General features: G+C 39.6%; 1 protein-coding gene across 1 annotated transcript in view; it reads right to left on the bottom strand.

Annotated features, from left to right (window-relative positions):
- The window catches only part of MARCHF10 (membrane associated ring-CH-type finger 10), a 37,961-nt gene extending 22,116 nt beyond the window's left edge, over positions 1-15,845 (bottom strand). Inside the window, exons 1-4 of the mRNA XM_075215374.1 lie at positions 15,765-15,845; positions 14,960-15,065; positions 3,603-3,737; positions 1,042-1,201 (exon numbers count right to left, since the gene is read on the bottom strand). Coding sequence (XP_075071475.1) covers positions 1,042-1,201; positions 3,603-3,737; positions 14,960-15,046 — 382 coding nt within the window. The 5' untranslated portion in view covers positions 15,047-15,065; positions 15,765-15,845. The remainder of the gene's footprint in view (positions 1-1,041; positions 1,202-3,602; positions 3,738-14,959; positions 15,066-15,764) is intronic.
- Between the last annotated feature and the right edge of the window lie 1,468 nt (positions 15,846-17,313).

Here is a 17,313-nt window from a genome sequence, read left to right as displayed (position 1 = left end):
ATCAGGTTGCTTCCATGTTTTAGTACACACTACAGGAAGTTTCTCCGGATGCGATATCTTTAACGATTTTACCAACGATTAAAGCCTGCCGATTCATGTGTACACACTATACACGTATTACAAGATTTATCTTCAATTCTGTGCTCTTCATCTGTCATAACCATAGACTGAAAAGATTGTGACTCTGCACACTCTATAGAGATCGATGGACACGACAGGTAGTGAGTGCAGCCACACTGCAGAACTGGATCAACATTGTTGCATCGTTAAACAAGATTTTTAGTCTGGTTTAAAAATCAAATGAAATGATACGATGTGCTTTGGAACGGTAATCGTTCATCGTTGCAGTGTACACACTAATGTGATATTGTGCCAAATGTTCATTTATCGTGTGATTGGCCCGATAATCGGCAGAAAACCCGTAGTGTGTACCCAGTCTTAGCTATGAGACACTTGGCTGTGGTCAAAATATGGGAAGGCAGCTGGTAATTAATCCATGTCTGGTAAGGGGGATAAAGCAGGAACACCCATGAGTTTTTGACAATATTGACTCCAAGAACCTTATGATCAGACATTTCACCTTGACCCAAAACTTTTAGGACAGGACTACCATATATTAATATAATATATAATAAGGGATAAATAGTTGTATACATTTGATCTATAGTACACCTTATAGGCACTTTCTTTGATCAGGGTGGAGATCAGTGGCGGAATTACTGATACTAATTCTTGTTATTAACCTTCAGGAGCTGAATCATCATGAATGTGAGTGAAGGACTGGCCTAGGCAAATACTCTAATGAGAATAGTAAGCCTTATATAAGAGAATGGACAGAAAAATGGACCTAATTGGAATGTGTTTAAAAATCAAATGGGATTAGAGGATTTTAAAAAAAACATAAAACCACCTGAATAAACAAATACCAGGAAAACCAGGTATGCTTGCTAATTAAAACCTTAACTTCTTGCTACTATGTAAAGTGGGAGCCATCTCCTGTCCCATACAATGTTATTTCCATTAGACCAATGGTCATTTTACCTGTTATTGATGTCTGTGGTTGGTGCGATATACGTGGGGTGGATGCAGTCTTCTTCCTAATAGGCACTTTGTCCTTCTCTATAGCCGGTAGCTTGGACACAGTGCTGATGTACTGCTGTTGCTTGTTTTGTCCATCATCACGTCCTGTCCCTCCCAGCACCTGTGCATAATAATAAGAGATTATGACTATTATATATATATATCTATAATATAAATGTCTAGTGGCGTGTGTTAGTCTGTCTGTGTGTGGAAAAAATAAAACTAAGCTGCAGCGCCACCTGCTGGGCGGAGTTATACACTGACCTACTAAATTCTTAGTGTGTGGGGAAAAAAAAATTCAGAAAGGGCTGAAATTTGGTATACTAAGATGTTTTTAATTTGTTAATTGTTAAAAGTGTTTATAAAGATTTAAAAAAAGATATATATATTTCTTGAAGGAGAAGTGACAGTTGGGAGTGGTTGGTGGTTGCCGGGGGTGACAGTGGGGAGTTTTTAACACCTTAAGTAGCTTGATTTGACTAGAATGCATGAGTATCATGCACGGGTTAACTGACCTACTGAATTCTTAGTGTGTGTGGGAAAAAAAACCCTCAAAAAGGGCTGAAATTTGGTATACTGACATTATTGACGAGTTGAGGGGTCAAACTCATTTTCGTGAGGATATTTTACCTCATGAACACACATGTGTACAGTGGCGGATCCAGGGGGGTGCGATCGGGGCAATCGCCTCCCCCCCCCCCCCACTAGCAGAGGTTTGCTGCCGACGGCTACACAGTATGTGCAGGTCCGTTTGGCAGTGACAGTGTGCTGCCCGGCTGCTCTGATTGTGTTTTAAACACAATCAGAGCGGCCGGGCAGCACACTGTCCCTGCCTGTCACTGCCGAGCGGACCTGCACATACTGTGCAGCCTCCGGCAGCCTCAGAAGTCGGAAAGGGGGCGGGGCCTAAATCGCCCCGCCCTAACATCCCCCCGGGGAACAAACATTTTCTAGAATGAATGAGTATCATGCACGGGTTAACATGTGTGTGTATATATATATATATATATATATATATATATATATATATATATATATATATATATATATATATATATATCCATCATCTTGAAATAAATATAACTTTGTTATTGCAGCTTGCACCACTGTTTGAGTCAAGCTGCTTTCTCCCCTAGCCCTGGACTTCTTCATTTCTGTGATCACACACGATCAGACATGACCACCAGACAGTAACTTATAATAGGGCACGTTGTTTGAAAGAGGGGCTCTCTTCATAACTAAGACATGGAAGCAACCTGATCTTCTTTCAATATCATTACTTCTCAATACAATTTGTTTATGGAATGTATAATGTACATTATAAAGAGAAAATATTTATCTACATGTAGGCAATCGGACTAGAGGATTCTATATTGTGGCTCATCTCTATGTACTTAGAACAACACTTTAGACCACTTCAGATTCGTTGTGCACAGTAGACATTAATTACATTATAGAAACATATTTCATGGGGGAAAAAAAATACACTTTTTTATTTTTTCACATTTTGTCATTAATCACTATCTTATTAACACAGAACGTTTTCACGGAACATTTTTTTTTAACTTCAGTGCATTCTTTTGTGATTTTATATTCCACATAGGTTATGGACATATCCTGAAATGTCTTGTGTAGTGATTCATTACGGAAAGTAAAGCAAAAAAAAATGAGTAACTTTGCACCTTGGCAAAACCATGTTTAATTGGAGGGGAAGGTAAATTTAAAAAGTAATGACAGATTTATAGTTGGGGAAGGACATGTTCTAGATTAATTTTAAATTTCAGTGTACAAAAAAAGTTATTAAGTATATGTGTGGTACATAAAAAACAGCCAGTATTTATCTTATGTGCAAAATAATAAACTAATTTGCAACTCTTGCATTGCAACATGGTTTTGTCCAGGAGAAAAATTCTTTTTTTTTTGTTTACTTTCCTTATTGAATCTGGTCATTGTGTTCAGTATCCCTCCCTTAATGAATCAGGCCCTCTGTGAGCAGATAACAGACCTCTCTGTAATATCTATAAATGGCATGTTGTAATCCAACTTATTGTGATTTCAGCTTCTGTGGTGAATTAGTACATTCAGGAAATAATACAAGCAGCTAATGAAAGATTTTTTTATTGCTTTTTCTTTTCAGTTTCTCCCTTCTCATTTCCACACTGGAAAGAATAGTGGTCTGTTCTTTCCAGTGTCGCTGGTTTTGCTGTGCTAAATCTTATGTGTAAAATACATAAATGTTTTGCACCAGAAAATAAAAAAAATCAAGGATTTGTATGCTTCCATACATAAAGATACATATAAGAAGGTATTTAACATTCGTGAACCTTACATACATACCATATGTATGTGTGTATATATGCGCATATACATATATATATGTATGTGTGTATATACATGTATGTGTGTATATATATATATATATATATATATATATATTTATTTATTTTTTTTACTTTTTACTATGCAGATTGTGAGGCACAGGTATTGTTCAAATGAATGTGCTGAGCTTCATGTACCATTACCTGTGTCTTTGTGGTCATTCCATTCTGCCATGGCTTACTGTAACTACGGCTGGAGTAAAAGGTTGGGAGAGGATGTGGGATGCGTTGGGATGCAGCTTGTCTCTCTCTTATCCGCTCTTGCTGGTGTAAATGAGACTGCAAAAAAGTGTGATTCTTTAAGTGAATGGGCATATCGTTAGTACCAAATACAGGAATCTTTTACAAATATATATACGTATATATATATATATATATATATATATATATATATATATATATATATATATATATATATATATATATATATATATATATACAGGGCACACCCAAATGTTAGCTCAACCTGTTCTTACTGAGTCATCTGTCCTTCCATTGGATCCATATACGTGTATAGATATTACTTGCAGTATCCTAATGCCGACATTTCTTTAATATGCTGAATTTATTCTTTTCCTCTGCCACTAAACTAGGGGACCCCAAAGAATCTTTGAACCTCCTTTATTAATCTTCTATCTCACTATAATGATCCTGAATAAACTACACGCTGCAATTGTAAATTAAAAAAAAAAGGTTACTCTGTATTTACTGTTACTAAACTTCCCTTATACTGGAAACAGAGAGAAATTGGGGCTTCCAGGAGGTCCAGAGCCAATATCTCCTTTGCCTGGCCAGCCATTATAATGCCACCTTTGTTATGATATAATTATATATTAGACTGTGTTCTAAGAAGGCAGCATCATTGTATATTATTACAGAATTAAGTTTATTCAAAAGAAAAAAACTGGTGAATTTGAGGACAATAGATTTGGGCTAGAGGCCGGGTACACACTGAAGAATTTTCCGACCAATGTGGCATCTACAACGACTGAACCTATGACTGAAGGTCGGATTGGTCGATTCATGCGTACACACTATACACATTTTAGACGATTTTTGCACGACCAACCAACCGGACAGCGATTTTTGACAGGCATAATGTCGTTGCAAATCATTGCAATTCGGTACACACTGAAATTATATAAAGCCTCCCAGCAGTAATATGCCAAATAAATTTAAATAAAAGTGCTGAACGCCATTGTCAAAAACTCCCAGAAACTTTGATTCAGGAAAAGAAAATACGTCATTGCCATTCATTCTGTAACACATCTTTGGGAAAGAATCGGTCTTGTTGGACCAAAGAGTGGTTCCAGAGGAGAGACTCAGTTTCTCATATACGGGAAAACAACCCAGATAACTTCAGGAATTTCCTGAGGATGAATGAACCCACATTCTACACTATACATAGCTATGTGCTTTTGTTCTAGACAGGATGGATCCAGATGCCTAATTATGCACAGACATATGCAATACACATCTATATGCAGATTTATATACTGAATGACGGAGGGTGTTTGAATAAGAGTTACAGAGCACCTGAGGAGACTTCTTTTTAAAGTCAAAGTGGGAGTGTCTCCTGTCCATCAAGCCAAGGCTGTGGGAGGAGTCTCGACTATAAAGACCTGTACTGTGCAATTTTGCATGGCAACTGATGCCAGTTAGTAGCTGGCTGGTAGTTATGGAATTGCTGTATAGCCAGATGTAGGTTGCCTGGTGTTGTCCTGATGTGTGATGTTTGCTTTGGCTGTTATTGTGATGCAACAATATAGCACCATCTTGATTTGGAACAAGAAGTGGTCTGTGTTGCTAATGTTTGCAGGGTGCTCTTGCAACAAGTTGTCAAAGTCGTATAATTGGACGAACGAAAGTATATTGGTTAATATTGTTTTATCGTGCGATTGCCCTCAGTATGCCACGCTACACGTGGCATACTGCGATCGCACGGTAAAATACGCACACACACACACTACAACATTTAGTTATTTATATACTTCATATTCATATTGGTTCAGTTATAGAGTGATTTATGAGCAGATAGTATTTAGTTTATTATTAGTTTATATATTATGATTATATGTACACTTTAGTGTTATTTAAGGTTCAGGTTATAGGAAATGTGTCATGCCTGGTATCATTTTAATCCCCTATTCATCAGCAGTTGTCCGGTTCATTCGCTGAAGAGATTGCACATTGCATACTCTATTTAGTGATGTTAGGGAATAAATACTTAAAGTGATACTAATTATAGAATGCTAATAGACTAGTTGAAACTGGAGACTTGGAGGGAAAATTCAGAGCACAACCCCTAGAGAGATGACCCTCACTTTTGGATATTTTGGTTTGAACTGGCCTATGACCTGCAGCACTCTGAACCTTCCTGATAACTGGACCAATAGAAGCAATCCATGTCATTTGCATTGTTCTCTCTGTAACACTGAGTGTATATAACATAGCTGTGTACTCCCACTGGCTTCAGTCATTCTCTGACCACAGTATTCTAGAGTGCAATACTGTCCTCTGGTACCAGTGGGAGTGCAGCTAGCGCAAGCCAACGCAGCGGTATGTATTTATCTTTTGGTATTGGCTGTACTGTATTATAATCATGTATTGAATTGTTAAATCTTGCATTTGCTAAAATAAATTACTTTGTGGCTTGGAAACACAACACAATCACTTGGGCAATGCTTATTTGAAAACGATAGAATTACTTTAATAAAGTGGTGTCACAACTACAACAAGAAGGGCACTTTTGTTGCTATATATATATATATATATATATATATATATATATATATATATATATATATATATATATACAGTTCCATGTACATAGAGGTTTTACTGTATATAATATGTAAAATCAATACACATAAACATAAGAATACTGTAATAGAGAGCAATCAAATGTCGCATATCACTCCAGGACATCAAAACATAAATGTCATATGGAGCATGTAAAACAAATTTACTATTGATTCGCCATTAAAAGCATGTTATTTCTAGTAGCCGACGTTATGACAATGCATCCACCAATGCGGCCCGATAATTGGCTGAAAAACCTCCGGTGTGTACGTAGCAGAGGACTCAGATAAATCCAGCTTTTACCGGCAGTAGCTCAAAGCACACATTAGAATTCTTCATAAGGAGGGTAAGGACCCCTCTCTGTGCTCCAGATATTACCAGATTTGCCTGTTAAATGTGGACCTAAATCTTTTCATGAAAATGACTGCGAATCGTCTGAAGATCCTACTACCAAACCTTACGCATAGTAATCAGGTGGGCTTTGTTCTGGGCCACGAGTCGAGGGATAACACGACCAAGATTAATGAGCTGATGCTTTTGATAGAGAATAGACGCACCCCGGCCTTATTATTGTCAACTGATCCGGAAAAGGCCTTAGACAGGGAAGATTAGCGATTTCTCGAGGGGGTGCTGCAGCACATGGGACTGGGTCCGGTCTGTTTTTATAGAATCCTTTCCCTGTACAGGAATCTGACACATTATCCATCTACAATGGCACGCATTAGGGTTGCCCGCTTTCCCCATTGATATTTGTTCTTTGCATGGAGGCTCTGGCTCGGTCCATCAGGAATAAACATAATGTGACAGGGGTGAGGGTGGGAGGGTTGGAGCACAAGTTAGCCCTCTTTGCTGATGATTTGTTGGCAACAGTCACCAACCCTAAGGTTTCATTAATTTAATCCTCAAGTTTGAGAGGTTCGGGGCTTCAAAATTAATTATACTAAAGCTATGACCCTGAATCTCTCTATCCCACCACATGTTCTTAAGGGGCTCCGATGCTATTTCTCATTCACCTGGCACCCTTCTTGGATCAAGTATCTAGGGGTACTACTGCCTAGGGACCTCTCTGACTTGTATAAAATCAACTTTGTCCCTCTAATTCCCAAGTTCCATGCGGAATTTGGGCACTGGCAATCTTGTGGCTTCTCCTGGCTTGGGAGAATGATTATAATTAAAATGAACATTCTACTAAAACTTTTATATCTTCTCCAAACCCTTCCAATACACATCCCCTCAGATATTTTCTGGATCTCCCATATGGATCTCTCGTCGGCTGACATAATCAGCTAATACATCATTATGTTTGCCTGCCTCGTGAAGCAAAGAGAGAGGCAGTAGATTAACTTCTACTCATGCTATGACTGATAAAACTTCTAACATCATAGTGCAGCTCCTGGTACCTCCTTTTTGGTTTAAAAAAGCTACTACAATTTGGTTTTCAGAAAATATTCTGAGATGTTTATTTTGTAACAGAGTATGAAAATCCTCAATTAAATTCCACACTACTCTCATTTCCATATGGTTTACAGTCTTTTTCTGTTCTGAGACCATGCAACCTGCACCACTCTTGTAAGGAGATGAGCTCCTGAGCCTGTGGAACTGGATTATGTTGTGAGCATTATCTATTCTGGCTCTGAAAGAAACATTCCTACACTTACTTATCCTGCCACCATGCGAGGGACACCTTGGTGATGCTTGTGAGTCAACTGGCTTGATCTAGAAAGGTTTGCCTGCAATCCCACTATGTGAGTAAATACAGTTAAAGGTCCCCCATATGCCACTTTGCTGAAGGGAGAATGCTTTGAAAGAGAACATCTCCAGAAGACTGAGATTGAAGCCAATAATTTTAGACCCTCTATCTTGATCAACCTTTCTTCTTGTGCTGTGTCTATCTGAACACCCTGGAACTTTAGCTGCTGGAAAGGCACTGGGTGAATCTTCACCGTACTTATTATCCAGCAACCTCCCCGTCACTAGTATGTCAACCAGATAAATGCCAGAGAGAGATTCATTGCTTACTCAATTCCACCACAAGGCTAATTAACACCTTGGTGAAGGTCCTTGGGGATGTAGCAAAACCAAAAGGTCAATTTGAAATGATGACCCAGAACATAGAATCTGAGGAATTTCTAGTGTTGAGTCGCAACAGAGATAGGAAAATAAGCATTCTGACGGTCTATGGATACGAGGAAGTTTACTTTGTCTATTGTGGTTAGAATAGGGTAAACAGACTTCACGTGAAAACAGCTTGCATAAAGTAATTGATTGAGTTGTCTCAAATCCAGGATAGTTCAAAAACCCCATGAGCATTTCCTTACTAGAAAAAGCCTGAAATAAAAGCCTGTACCCTTTTGAGCTGGTGGAACTTGGTAAATCACCTAAGTCTTCTGTAACATTTGCAGGCTAATGTGCAATGCTTCCAACCCCTCTGGAGATTTATTTTGGGAATAAGATGAAATTCTCTTCATTGTTTTCCCTGTTGTCAATGAACTCGGATAATGTGTGTCCAAACTTCTCCATAGTGGCCAATCCTATCAACCACATGGATTACTGTAGGCTGAGTCATTGAAAGACCCTCTGCCCTGGCCTCCCTTGTTTAGCTCTGAAATCCTCAAAGGGCAGTTTGCATACATTGACACCAGAATCTATTACCTATCAGGCCTAAACCTCCTTTTCTTTGATGTGCTGTTAAGATGAAGAGGTAGACAAATATCCTTCCATTCGTTCTTGTGGCAAACAGTGAGATTTACAGACAGTGATCTATAGAATCATTGTGTCAAGTTATCACCAAAAGGTAGAAAACCTTCAAAGGGAAGTGTTCTTAAATCATTCTTTAAGTGACCATCTGCTGCTCATGGATGGGGCCAGAGAGCTTTTTTAGCAACCACTATTGAGGCCATAGTCCTGGCAGAAATGGCAATAATATCTTGTGATGCCTCACAGAGGAATTCGATCCCTTTTTGCATGATTTGCATTTTTTTTAAAAAAAGATACTACCTAGTTCTTTGCTATTGGACATCTGTACACTGTGTTAGCCCAGGCTCTCGGAGCCTTGGAAACTGAAGCTATTGCAGAGGAGCATGGGTTCAAGGAATAGGGCTAGGGAATGAAGCCTAGAGGTGCAGAGGACCAGGGAGAAGTTGCAATAGTAGAAGGAAAACATGAGGGACGAGGGCCCTGCTAGTGAGAGCTTACATTTTAAATAGGAGGCACTAGGTAGGGATCCTGTTTTTGAACTTCTCTACTAGGTGTGAGAGATCAAAGATTGTGAGGGGGTTTTGCTCCTTTGGTTATTGTAAGAGCCAAATTTGTAGAGGGGATTCAGAGAAAAATATCTCTTGAAGGTATGTTGGATGCCAAGTCAGTCAGAAACTGTCTGGGGTGGGCAACGGGGGTGGGGGTGTCTAACCACGGGCCAGTCCCATAGTGTGCTACCTTGGGCTGGTTCACCTGCATTTTATTTTCTTTAAAATGTTTGAGTAGAGTTTTGCCCCTTCGGGCTAATATTTGCCAGCCCTCCCTTGGTCTTAGTGATAGTTCAGCTTTGAGATCGGGAGGGAAGGTGTTGCTTTTCATTATTTCATCATCATCATCATCATCATTTATTTATATAGCGCCACTAATTCCGCATCGCTGTACAGAGAACTCATTCACATCAGTCCCTGCCCCATTGGAGCTTACACTCTAAATTCCCTAATATAGACACACACTCACACTCAGACATAATTAGGTGAACATTTTGATAGATCATGGTTCAGTGTCCTTTAGAATATTAGTTGTAGATAGGTTATGGTTGAGATAACTTTAAGTGGCAAGCTCAGCATTTAGGTGGTATGAATTATGAGCTGCTGGCAAGAAATTATAGCTTTGAAGCCCTCTTGTGGTGGCATCAGGTACAGCGAGCTTGTGCGAGAATTCGGTGAAGAAAATAGTTTCCCCTTTCATAAGTAAATCGAGTTGCAAGAGAGTAGAGGGTTTTGTAAAGTAGACTTGTAGTCTCCAAAGGGTAGGATATTGGGATGAGGTGCAGGTGTAAAGAACATTACAGTTCCAAGAGTTCTTGTAGCGCAGATCAGGGAGATCTGTGTCCTGGGTGGTGGGCAGGTAGACAGATGGCATCTATTCAGTGGTATAAACCATGGAGCTGGTTCCCTGGATTGCTGGAGCTGCACAGATGGTGGTATTGGAGGCTCTACATGGAGTTTTTATATTTCCTGTCATGGTAGCAGTTCATGAGATGAGAATTTGTTTGCACACCTGAGGATCTGTTTGTACCAAGATTGGGTTGTGTTTCTGGAGTTAGGCTGGTGACTAGATACACAAAGCTGGGTGGCCTGATTATGTTCCTTTGCATGAAAATAAAATGACTGGTACAAGTGGTAATAGATTAGCAGAGGAAACTAGACTGGAACCCAGAACTATAGAAAGCCTACAGACAGTTGTGAAGGCAACTGCTGTTTGGAAATACAACATTACACTGGCAACAGGTAAGGACTCCATGAAGTCCTTTTATAGTAGTTGTTGTTTCCTGATTGGAAACTGCAGTCAACTGGGCTGAAGCAGCACTCTGTGTTGTTGAGATGGATCAGGTGACTAGATCCAAGATGGCAGCTCCCAGGAACTGGTTTTGTAGGGAAACCTGGAGTGGAGGCTGCTATCCTCTGATTGCCTGCGAGGTATCATGTGAATCTAAAATGGCAGCGCCCATACACTGATTCTGGAGGAATCTCTGGAGTGGAGACAAATTTGGCAGCATCTTACAGAGAGATCTGAATCCAGCAGAGCCTGAGGACCACAGGGCCAGCTTGGAAAGACAGCAGAAAGGTAAATTACATGACCTGAGAGCCTGGTGTGTGATATTGGCAATGCAATCCAAGCAGCAGGATATGTGAAACAGCAGTTGAAGTGGAAGCAGCATAACATTATTATATATTATTACCATTTATTTATATAGCGCCACTAATTCTGCAGCGCTGTACAGAGAACTCCCTCAAATCAGTCCCTGCCCCATTGAGGCTTACTGTCTAAATTCCCTAACACACAGGCACACGCACACACACAGAGACAGATAGACTAGGGTCAATTTGTTAGCAGTATGGTTTTGGAGTGTGGAGGAAACCAGAGCACCCGTAGGAAACCACGCAAACACGGGGAGAACATACAAACTCCTCACAGATAAGGCCATGGTCGGGAATTGAACTTATGATCCCAGTGCTGTAAGGCAGAAATACTAACCATTTAGCCACCATGCTGCCAGGGAAGTGGGCATCTGAGAGAATATGATTTGATAGAGAATGAATGCATGTGGTATAATGCACCTCTATAAAACTATAGGTTATAGGGCAAGTAAAGCCACCATTTGATATTAACACATATGTATATTCCTGAGCTAAATAATATACATGGAATGACTAGAGTTTTTATACTTCAGTAAATATGTCCCCAATTACTTATTTCACTCATCTGCAGCAGGTTACCATGTTATTAGGAGATGGTTTTCCAACAGAGCCCAAACAGAGTGAATGACAAATTGGCGGCCTTCTGTAGTTTGGCAGATACATACACAGGGACCAGTGATGTCACTGTGGCTTAAATGACTGCAGTCTGTGATTTATCTATCACTAAGTCACAGCCCTAAAAATATTGGAGGAGCTTTAGCAGTCTATAATGTGGGGAAGTAACACAGAGCTGCAGTGGAATGTTAATACGGAACAATATATTTTATCTTTACAATTTATGTAGGAAATTTTCAATTTTGGGGATTAGTGTTCCTTTAATATGTTCTACTTGTCCGAGTAATTTACTGATAGGAACTTTTTATATCTGTCTTTTACTTGGTTCTGCCTTAGAAAACGTTAAGGAATATAAGTATGCAATGTTGTGAACTACATACTTCAAAAACATATTCTAAAAGCACCATGAAGTTTGATTGATATATCCCAGTGTATGTCAATCTGCTGGTTATATACAGTGAGGAATTTGTCAAATACGCCCGATTCCATATTAGTTGTTTTTCTCATTATACAAGTGTTTACTCTTTATTGTAATACATATCAATACATTTCAAAACAGAGGTTTGCAATTATGAATGTGGTTATTAACTGCACATTAGTTCCTGGTAATTAGGTATAATTTAAAGCTGTTTGTGAATCATTTTCAATCAGTGAATCATTTATTGACCTACTTTCATAGATGTGGAAAAGAACTTTCCCTACAGTGGATATTTACACTATATAGATATACTTCTTATATACCCAACACAATGATTTCAGCAAGATTTTAAAAGGGTGAACCGCTTGGAAACAAATCCTCCCTTTTACTAATTACCCCTTTGGTGTAGCAGATTTATAGATCCTGGCAGGACTATTACTTCACAGGATCTGTACAGGATTAGCAGCAGAGACTTTCAGTACTGGTAGACTGCAGCAATCAAGCTGCTAGGACAAGGTGTGTGTATTGAAGGCAGACCTACTAGGATGGCTACAGCTCCTGACAATAAGCTTCTTACTTAAATACACTCCTCCTATATGACGCAGTTTGAATCTCGTATCCAATGTGGTCTCTGCTCCTGTTAGGTGTGTTTGAATTACAGCTACAATAAGGCAACTATACAGGAGCTGGGGTGGAGGGTATGAATGTGTTACACTGAGGCATATAAATAAAAATGCATCGGTGGACCACCCTCTTAAGCATTGTTTCCTTATTACGGTCTCACAGCTTGCCCAAGTTGTCTGTCCGCTTTTATTTCTGCCTTGTTAGTGGGAACAAATGTCTATAAGGAGGCAGACCATGGCCACTGCAAAGATAGAGGGCCTGATCCATCAAGGAACGCAAATGCAGAAATGTGCCATACTTTGCTTTAATTGCTTCTGCATTGCCCAGAAATGAACTATACACCAGAGAACACAAGTGAATCCAATTCATCTTTGAGCGCAAAAGACCCCTACTACAGCCTACGATTTCAGGGGCAGAACGGGGAGGGGAATGTACATAGTTAAAGTACAGTAATGGCGTGCCAAGCTTGAACGCACGCAGCAGCGTCTGATTCAAGCTTAGGGCATCTCTAAGTAATTTTCTGTCATATCACTTGTACCAGCTACAGGTCGGGAGTAAGTTCTGACTACTAGTGGTGACGGTCGCGTATGCATGCTATAACATGTGTTTGCAATCAGGAGCATAAGTAGACATTAACAACATTGTAATATATGTATTTTGTGGGGTGGGGAGAGAAAAGAAAACCTATTTTTTATGTTTTGTTATTAATTACTATAATATATTAACAGGTGGCATAGATTTTTTTTTTTTGTTTCTTTTTTTCTGTTCATTCTTTTTGGGACTTTATATACCACATATGTATTGGACGTATCCTGCAGTGTATTGTCTGTTAGAGCAGAGAGGACAGACGTTGTGGCTGGATCACTTATAAATAACTTATGTTATAAATTTATTTAAAGGAAATAACGGAAGGCGTTTATTTATATCCTTACAATGTACTGATTTTACTATATCGTTTGGCACTTTGTATAGGAAATGCATTCATTTCTGAGGTTTTGATTTCTGATACAATAAGCATTTGTTGAGGAAGTCTGTTGTGTAGCTTCGAGAGGAAGTCCTCATTAAGGCTAATTAAGTCTATTCATGTGAGTAACTAACATGTCCTTTTAGTCTAAATTACTGGTGTTCCTGAGTGGCCTTTTGTCCAGTGTGTTAGAATCTGTCTGAACATTGTAAACAGCACGTGATCTAGGATATCACAGGTAAGTGTAAATTTAGTTAAGTATATATTGCATTTAAATCCATGTTTTGGGGAACATATTGCATCCTGATACTAAAAATAACTTCAACTTCAACTTCTTGGGGCCAGCAAAGAGTTCAGTGGGCTGGCTTACTCCCTGCTAGGCTGTGTCCAAAACTGTATAAAACAGCACTGATTTAAACTGAAACGTATAATTATTCTTCCATCTGAATTTCTGATCACTGGTACATTCAACCAGTGTGAACTGTCCTTGTCAGGACACTGGAATTAATAAACATTACTTGCTTCAAGATCCTGCTTTGACAACTTTTTCCCTGCTGTAGTTCCTGTGACCTACAGATTAGATGCAAATCTAATCCGTTTCTGGCTGTTCTGAGGATTGGACCCAGCTTTCCAGTACTAACGCTTTGCCCGCTATCCAGCAACTCTGACCAGTGTGATAGGCCAGGGGAAATCCATCTACAGCAACCCTAATCTATAGAAAGAGGTCAGGTGCACCAGCAATGGGGTACACTAGCAGCAATAGTTACCCAGAAAGAATGCGGTTCTGGATGCCGTTAAGGAGTCCAGGGGTGGCAGCATCATAAGTCCCTCCTACTACAGCGAGAGCGCAATTGTGATTAGGAGGGGGAACGGTGCAAAGAAAGCTCAGCCGGTTCCCAGCAACAACAGACAGGGTGGCATAGGTGGTCCATTCTGTCACAGACGTGTCTTTACATCTGCTGCTGGATGTGAATATGTTTATGAACGGGCATATGTCCAATTTACAAGCGTTTCTATGAATTAAGCACAATACGTTGGCTTTGAATGCCTTAATGAATCAGGCCCAGAATGTTTTAGGGGGGCAGCAACATTTATGGATGTAATTAAAACATGCAATATTTATGAGGACGCCATTCCAGTTGCATTATTATGTCCATTCCTGAGTAGAGATGCCAGTTACCTGATATTCTGAATCCATCTTGTGCTGCATGTCCCTCATGTGATGTCCATTGACAATCGACTTATATCTGTCCCAGTTTTTCTCCATCACAGGCCCTAACTCCAACCTGCAAATAGTATTATTAACCTTTTATTTATATAGTATACATCACATTAAAGAAATATTTAACCATTCACATCAGTCCCTGGCCCAGTGATGCTCTGAATTCTCTACCACAGAAACATTAACCTACCAAAATGTGTATGGATTGAGGGGGGAAAACCCAAACATAGGCACTCCAGCCCTACACCAGCGGTAGTCATTATTCCTACTGCGATAATTGCGACACTAAGTATAGCGACACAAAAATTCTGGTTACAAGCCCGACATGAAAGAAATACAGACTTACCATAAAACACACAGACAACATTTCCAACACGCCACATAACAATTCCGTCTACAGAGAATGCTGACATTGGAGATTGACGTCACTTCAAATCGCGACAGTCAGATTGTCGGTTTTAAAGGGGCAATGCCAGGGACTTGTAACGCTTGTTTAAAATGCCTATTGATATATTATTAAATTTAGGTGACTCTTTCTTTGATGATTTGTATTGTTTTAACTTGTTAAGGGTAATATGAGTCCCTTTTGAAGGCTAGATTGCTGCCCTTGCGACACTCAATGTGTATAAGGTTGCCTATCACTGATCTAGGAGCACAGGTCATAGACACGCTGCTACTTGTCATGCTTATCTAATGTAAATTGTACATTATCAGTAAGCACTTTAAAATAAAAAAAATAGATTATTGCATAGACTTCACATACCCCAGGCTGGCACGTATGCTAACTTCTCTGTGTCCACCTCAAATCTAGCATGGGAAAATGGTCTTGTGTCCTGGAGCTTGTTCTGCAGGAATCTTAGTCTTATTTTGTTGAGCTGACTGAGCATAGTACAGAGAAGAGCGTCTCGGGTGTCCATGGTAATGGTAGGTGGAGCTAGCAGAAGAATGAAAGGAACCACGGTGTCCATAGCAACGGTGCCTGTCTAGAAACACTCACACAGACAGCCTGCTGCAGCGTGGACTGTCAGGGCCACTCTCAGATCAGGCTGTATGTTACGCTTGTGTTGTATCTTATTATTTGGGTAATTATAGACTGCCAGTAAGTGGACTTGCATGTAGATAAATAATAGCCTTTATCAGACTTTATTTTAGGCCTTACCCTAATGTCTGTTTGTTCCTAGTTTTTAATGCAATTTGAATCAAATTTGTTACACCCAAAGAACTACAATATAATAGAGAGTAAGGGACCTGTTCATAAAGTAATGCAATTTCTGGTTGTTATATATTGCAGCTGCTATGTCAAGACTAGGGGGTATATTTACTAAACTGCAGGTTTGAAAAAGTGGAGACGTTGCCTATAGCAATTAATTAGATTCTAACTGTCATTTTGTAGATTGTACTAAATAAATGATAACTAGAATCTGGTTGCTATAGGCAACATCTCCACTTTTTCAAACCCGCACTTTAGCAAATATACCCTTAGAAAAATAATTTTACCTGTAGGCATTTATAACTGCTATTGAAAACAGAGCCGGATTTACCTCTGTAACCTTTAGGCACAAAACCTTTAGAACCCTAAACCCCTGTCTACCAATTGGCCACAACTCCTTGAACTGTTACTTGAACAAACGTCTCTCTAATAAAACTCAATTGGACACTAAGGGAAATTCAATTCCCTGTGTTGTTCTAAAAAACAATGCGGGGGTGCACATCATTTCCGTTAGTACAGTCATGTTTTCAGTAATGTGTGCGTACCCCGTGTTGTTCTTGGGAATTGAATTCCCCCCCTTAGGGGCCTACTTAACATGATTAGCAATTTTGCCCCGTTAAGTATAATCTGTCATCGCAGAGCATCTAGACTGTAATAATGAAAATCCAGAGTTCTGACCAGGGGTCTTTTCTGCGAACACGCGACCCTACGGAAAGGTTAATTCTGTTAATTAACGCAGGGGAGAGTAGGAAGGTTGCCGGAGAGGAACATGATGATCCCTCTCCTGCAGTACTTTGTTAAATTGCTGACATACTTAAAAATGCCTACACTATCCATTTCTGCATGGTTTAAGGCTTGATTAATAGGCCCCTATTTATCAAAAGGCCATAAGGATGGGAGTTTTTATTACCGCATATCACCACAGTTTCCCAATAAAATATTGTCAGGGTAGCTGGCAACAGCTGCCTTGGCAATACTGGCCTAGGGTAATAAGGGTCACATTACAGCTCCACCTGACCAGTCTCAGGGTACATGCACAAATATTTAAAAACCTTTCAACATTGAAAAAAGGCTTTATACAAATAATAATGCAGTTTTTCAA

The sequence above is a fragment of the Mixophyes fleayi genome, chromosome 6 (genome assembly GCF_038048845.1).
Source record: "Mixophyes fleayi isolate aMixFle1 chromosome 6, aMixFle1.hap1, whole genome shotgun sequence".
Taxonomy (NCBI): Eukaryota; Metazoa; Chordata; class Amphibia; order Anura; family Limnodynastidae; genus Mixophyes; species Mixophyes fleayi.
Note: the sequence above shows the minus strand (reverse complement) of the source record. Positions and strands in the feature narration are given on the sequence as shown.